Source organism: Rhagoletis zephyria, unplaced genomic scaffold (genome assembly GCF_001687245.7).
Source record: "Rhagoletis zephyria isolate East Lansing unplaced genomic scaffold, Rhagoletis_zephyria_1.1 Rzeph_scaffold_01521, whole genome shotgun sequence".
Classification (NCBI taxonomy): Eukaryota; Metazoa; Arthropoda; class Insecta; order Diptera; family Tephritidae; genus Rhagoletis; species Rhagoletis zephyria.
The window spans coordinates 45,055-51,928 of record NW_016158605.1 but is presented as its reverse complement, the minus strand read 5'-3'; the positions used below and the strand labels follow the sequence as shown (position 1 = coordinate 51,928).

The window sequence follows — 6,874 nt, the reverse complement described above, 5'->3', positions numbered from 1 at the left end:
ACTATTTTCAGTACGAGTAGCAATATGCTAAAATTCGTCGTTTTCGAGTTATGATTTTTTTTTCTGAAAATGCACTTATATGATGCTAGCAAAATTTTCGTGCCCGTTGAGGGCACAAAAATTGTTGCGCATTATGACAAAATTTCCTTGCTGGAAATTTTTTGAGGTTGCCCGATCAGAGCCAAAAGTTTTACCCAATTGGGCTCTAATTTTGACCCAATTGGGGCCCAATTAGCGATTTGCCCAAATTACCGAAGATTTCCCCAACCAGTGCTCACAATTTGCTCAAAGTGAACATGCATACGCAATTAAAACGTTTTTATCGATAAAATCACACATACACACATCAAAATTCCCTACGAAAAAAAATATTTTTTAATTTTTTTCTTGAAAAATTTTCCACATACAGATTTTTTGATAAAAAAAAATAGTTTTTGAAAATATGCTATCTCAAAAAACATTAGAAAAAATCACAATGGTAGTTCTGAGTATTGCGCAATATTTAAGTATAATGTTATGGGGTACACTCTAAAATAACTTGAGTTATGAATTTTTTTTACACCGAAGTTGAGTAAAATGAGTACATTACAAATTAAAAAATAAAATAAAATTTTGTTTAGAATTTTTTTGAGTACGCAATTTTGTAGCCCATTAAATTTGAGTATAATAAAGTGCAAGTGTTAAGCTACTGCAATATTGCGTTGATTTTTAATATTGTTTATGCTCATGGCTTCTTGCACTTTTCCTTATCGATGAAAAAGCCTAAAACCGTTTTCAAAGAAAATTAAAAAAAAAAATTTACGGCAGTTTTGCAATCGCTTAAAACTTCCACTTTATTATACTAAAATTTAATGGGCTATAAAACTGCATATTCAAAAAAATTCTAAAAAAGTTTAAAAAATTTGTAAATTGGTAATGTACTCATTTTACTCAACTTCGGTGTAAAAAAAAATTCATAACTCAAATTATTGTAGAGTGCACCCCATAACATTATACTTAAATATTGCGCAATACTCAGAGCTACCATTGTGATTTTTTCCAATTTTTTTTGAGATGGCATATTTTCAAAAACTATTTTTTTATCAAAAAATCTATATGTGGAAAATTTTTCAAGAAAAGAATTAAAAAATATTTTTCTTCGTAGAGAATTTTGAGGTGTGTATGTGTGATTTTATCGATAAAAAGTTCTTAATTGCGTATGCATGTTCACTTTGAGCAAATTGTGAGCACTGGTTAGGGAAATCTTCGGTAAATTGGGCAAATCGCTAATTGGGCCCCAATTGGGTCAAAATTAGAGCCCAATTGGGAAAAACTTTCCTTTCCAGCAAGGAAATTTTGTCATAATGGGCAACAATTTTCCCTCAACTGACACGAAAATCTGCTAGCATCATATAAGTGCATTTTCAGAAAAAAAATCAACACTCGAAAATGACGAATTTTAGCATATTGCTACTCGTACTGAAAATAGTTTTTACTATTCCCTAATAGACAAAAAAGTTTGAGAGAAAAAAAAGATGTGGCAATTTGAAAAAAATCAATTTGAAAAAAAAAAAATTTTTTTTGTTTATAAACAATAATTAATTATTAATAAACAATTACTGATGTTTAGTTCACTAGATCGATTCAGTAGATCAATATCTGCAATTTAAAAAAAAAAATCGTTAAAATCCTTTCTTTTTTGCGGCAGTTATAAACGATTTCATCAAAAGTTGCTATTAAGAGATGAAAAAAGAAGCGGTCGTACTCAAAAAGAAAAAAAATCATCATTCGAAAAATTCGCATTTCTGAGCAAAAAGAAAAAAAATACGTGTCTCCTTAAATTGTTCAAGGAACAAACCCTGTGAGTTTTATCGCAAACTTAAATTCACTTTCCCCCGGCCTGGGTGATTTCAGATGGAATGAGCCATACATATGTACATAAATCCATTGTGTAATAAACAAAGCGAAATCAATATCTGACATATTTATTTTCGATACGCTTATTTGACAACATTTTTGTCATTGCATTAACCCATTTGCCAGATGCAAACATTATAAATGTATTTCAATTTAAAATTTTTTTATTGTAGTTCCAAAAATAATTTGTTTTAGAAAATAAAGCGTAACAAAGAAAAACTTCGAGCAAAATCCTGTAACTTCTGACTGGGAAGAGTTGCTCTCTTACTCGGTCAAAAGTGCGTACTTGAACAACTTCCTGTAATTTGATACTAAGGATAATGGGATAAATTGTTTGAATTTATCAGTTTATCCGCATTCTTACATAAACGCACCTTGGTAAACAATTGAATAAAATTGATTATTATTATTTAACTTATATGGCTAGTTACGTTTCATTCTTAACTCGTCTGAAGTGTTCATTTGCTTTTTATGTGTTCGTTGCAAAAGCGACCACCTGGCAAACTGCCAAGGTGGAATTTTAATGAAATTTATGCATTTATCCACCAACATCGTTTGATAAAGTGATAAACTGTGGTTAAATAGATTTCCATAGAAAGTTTGACAGTTCATTTATAACAATGATAAATGTATCCTTTTATCAAATTTATCAGCAGTTTAGCATTTTTGATGAATACTCCTACTATTTCTTTCTATGTCATAGTGTACTGGAACAAACTAAAATTTGACACTTTTGAATATAAACAAAGATTCTATCCGCTGTTCGTATAACCTGCAAGTTTCTGCAAATTTTCTGTTCGCGTAGTCGGCGTTCAAACACGGAAACTGGAGTTTCTTATTATCGGCGATTTCTCTTTTGGTATTGCCCTTTGCATTCACACACAGATACTCTTTTGTACGCAATTGTTGTTGTCAGCTGTGAATCGCCAACTTGAATTACTCAGGCGAACGAGAGCACAAAGCGTATTTCCCGAGTACGGGCGACTCGGTACCCGTCCTCTTTCCCCGTCGCTCTCTCCCCTACAAGCTTCGAGTTTCCGCAACAAAAGTTTTCGTGTCTGAACATCGACGTACTGTTATACTGGATATTAGTCTGTTCCAATAGCAGCCCGGTTTACAGGATTTAAGGCTGGTATGCAGCTCTCAAGAAATCGGTCAAGAAAAATTGGCCATTATTTCGTGTGTGTCCAAGGAATTTTGACATTTTTGATACTTCACAGCCTGGTTCCTCACTCTTTCCTCAAGTAATAATGGAACGGGCATATATTTCTGTTGCAAACCTGGTTTGCCTTGTGCTCTTTTCTCACAAAAATCTTTAGAAACCCGTAGTAAAAAGCGTAGCAAATTTCTTAAGAACTGCGTACTGCCTGAAGGAAATTTGACTTAAGAAAATTTCTTAGCCATTTCTTGTACGTCATTTTGTATGGAATTTTAGCTCTTCTTAAGAACTGCATACAGGCCTTTAGTCAGAACTTACAGGAAGTCGTTCCTAGTGACATAAACTCTGTAAGTGGGAACACTTTTGAGAGGTAACTGAGCAACTGTTCCTAGTCAGAAGTTACAGGATTTAGTCCCGAGTTTTTTTCCTGTAAGATCATCAAAAGTGTCAAACAATCAGCTGATTCGCATGTGCAAACAAAAACCGAAAGCGGGAAAAGCAAAGATCCTTATATTTGTAAAAAAAAATAGAAGTAAACAAAGAAATGATTGAATATGTCTAGATTTTAATAATTATTTAGTGAATTTCAGCCAAATCAGTGTTGTACCAATGACGTAAACAAACCGACTGACGTTTTTACAGGAAATAGTGCCTTTTGCGTTCCCGTGCACTTTTGCATCTGTTCTTCTTTACTCTCACTTGAGAGAGTAAAATTGTAGTTTGACAGTTCCACAGGTTTTAGTCCGAAGTTCGAAGGAAGAGACTATAGGTGCGTTCGACAAGTCAAAAATTTGTAATAGTTTTTCCAAATTTTTACTGGATGGCGTTCGATAACGACAACAAATTATCCAACACACAAAAATTGAGAGAGCTAGCGTTCATTTTGATGCAAGAGAAGCGTTCATTTTGTACTGGCAAAATTTTAGTCAGCAAAATAGTCTGTTCCTTTGAACTTCGGACTAAAACCTGTGGAACTGTCAAACTACAATTTTACTCTCTCAAATGAGAGTAAAAGGAAGAACAGATGCAAAGTGCTACGGAACGCAAAAGGCACTATTTCCTGTAAAAACGTCAGATCGGTTTGTTTACTGTCATTGGTCAACACTGATTTGGCTGAAATATCACTAAATAATTATTAAAATCTATACATATTCAAATATTTCGTTGTTTACTTACTATTTTTTTTACAAATATAAGGTATCTTTGCTTTCACCGCTTTCGGTTTTTGTTTGCACATGTAATCAGCTGATCTGTTTGACACTTTTGATGAACTTACAGGAAAAAAAACTCCGGGACTAAATCCTGTAACTTCTGACTAGGAACAGTTGCTCAGTTACTCTCTCAAATGTGTTCCCACTTACAGGTTTATGTCAACTAGGAACGACTTCCTGTAAGTTCTGACTAAAGCCTGTAAACCGGACTGCTATTGGAACAGACTAAAAAATTATCCAACACGAAAACATATGATCACAAAACATATGGTTGCAATTTTTGTAAACAAACAAAATTGCATTTTCCGAGTTTTGGTATTTATATGCTTTTTGACTGCCTGCTATGTGACTTTATGATAGCGCCAACTAGTTTTTACTTCTAGAAATAGTCCTGGCGAACATTGAACGTTCACTTTCCTTTATTCTTCTATGGAGGCAACATGAATTTCAGTTTGTTTACAAATAAAACATAAACAAAGTCAGCTGGTGTGTCTTCTTCTTCCGGTTTTTGCAAGTGATGGCTAATTTCCTGTTCGTTTACTTTTTTGCTTTTTAATCCCTTTGGGAGAGAATTTTCGCTTACTCTCTTGATTTTGATTGTTGGCTGGTGTTGGCTAATTTTTTCTATCGAACGCAACTTATATATTTCTCTTATGAGAGAACAGATGACATTTCGCCGGAATTTTGCTGCTGATGTTTTTTACTGGAGATTTTAAACGCGCGTACCTATTATGGGGCTCTGCAGCAACCTCCAATATACAAACTCCCAAGATTGCAATTAATCTTAAAATAACTGTCCGCTCCGTTTTATGTCACAAGCAACCAAATACACCGTGACCGTGATCCCTACTGGTGGTTCTTAAATAAAAAAGTACGCCTTGGCGCACCAACAAAAAGTGCATGATCCTCTTATGTTTATACTAATTTCTCATATAGTATCATTTCAGCGACTTAAAAGGAAATCAATATTAGATCTCTACTAACATTGAACACCTGCGAACTCAAACTCCATTTGGTCTTCTCCTACCAACGCAAGCAGAATCCAGTACTTCAGGGCTATGGAATTGTTATCTTTAAGGACGGCGTGACCTAGCAAGTAAAGAAATTGTATTTTAATTCGCTAAACCATAATGCATTCGCATAAATACATACATAGCGTATCTGTTTTGTACACTTTGAGATTATGTACGAGTAGGAGGTTATCGTGCCATATATAAAAAAAAGCCAAAAGAGGGTCAATAAGAGGGTTAATGTAGACAAATATATGATTTTTTTACATATAAATTTGCAAATAAGCGTACATCATATATTGATTTCACTTTGTTTATTACATTAGCCCTGAGCCAATACTTTTCGTGTAAAATCCTGTAAAAATGTCAAACACCAAAATTACTCTCTGAAGTGAGAGTAAAAAGTAAGTATGTAACAACAAAAAGTACGGGAACAAAAAAAGCATTTTTCATGTAAAAACGTCAACCAGTGATCGCTTGAAACTTTTCATGATTTTACCAAAAAAAATCTTCATTCTCTACCCAACTCTCCAAAAATCGCTCTCATTTACAGGATCTTGGAGGAGTTTGGAGTACGGGATCATTTTTCCTGTAACTTCCTGCAAGTTCGTGTAAAAACCTGTAAGTTCATGGAGTACTGGATCAGAGCTATTATGCATAACCTCTTTTTCCCTTTCAATTGAGTTTCAAATTTGAACAGCTTTTCAACATTGGCATTCGTAAAAATAAAAAAATAATAAACTTATGCATGCTAAAATGTTAACCTTCAATGGAATTAAAATGGAAAATGGTCTTCAGAAGCTAATTCCTTACATTGTTTTCTTGAAGACGGCATGGTGATAATGAAATTGCTTCTCAAATTGAACGTAATGGCTTTCAATTTCGATGATTTTTGACAAGCAATGTGTGTGAGGAGCTTCTTCAAAGTTTCACTTTATTACACTAATGAGCTAAACACTGCAGGGCTGTTATTTCGGCGATCTAACCCCGTTTAGGTCGGCGAAGTATCTCAGAAGTTGCTCGTCCATAGGGCTACATTCGCTACGTATTCTTCTGCTCAGGGCTGGCATCGAGTCAAACCCAGGGCCAGAAACCTACACCAGCTGTGTGTGCCAGAGACGACTACACCACAACTCCACCTTAGTCAAGTGTAATGCTTGCGAGGGGTGGAGTCATCTCAGAGTCTGCTCAGGATTACGAACACATCGGCAGTGGAACACATCACCACCACGACAGACCACAGAACACACATAACCGCACCCATACCCACACGCCGCCGCCAACANTCAGACCAGGATATTCCGTAATGTGACATCAGTCAAGTGCAACACCTGCCTTGGCTGGTGCCACTTTAGGGCATGTTCAGGTCTGCGCACCACGCAAGATTGGACGAGGAACTTCGAGGGCCCGTGTTGCGCTGCACGGTCGGAAACCTCAACTGCGACGTCACCCACCACCTCCAAGGCGGCAACCACCTCAGCAGCGTACACAGCCAATGGTGTCACGGCCACACACATCTTTCACACCCCGCATCCCCACACGTCTCCCTAACAACATGAAGCTCCTTCAATTTAACTGTAACAGGCTTCAGAGCAAGA

At 35.6% G+C, this 6,874-nt stretch overlaps 1 protein-coding gene across 1 annotated transcript in view; it reads right to left on the bottom strand.

The window, feature by feature from the left end:
• The window catches only part of LOC108364304 (sphingosine kinase 2-like), a 10,915-nt gene extending 4,122 nt beyond the window's left edge, over positions 1-6,793 (bottom strand). The window contains exon 1 of the mRNA XM_017617928.1: positions 6,700-6,793. Coding sequence (XP_017473417.1) covers positions 6,700-6,793 — 94 coding nt within the window. The remainder of the gene's footprint in view (positions 1-6,699) is intronic.
• Positions 6,794-6,874: the final 81 nt, after the last annotated feature.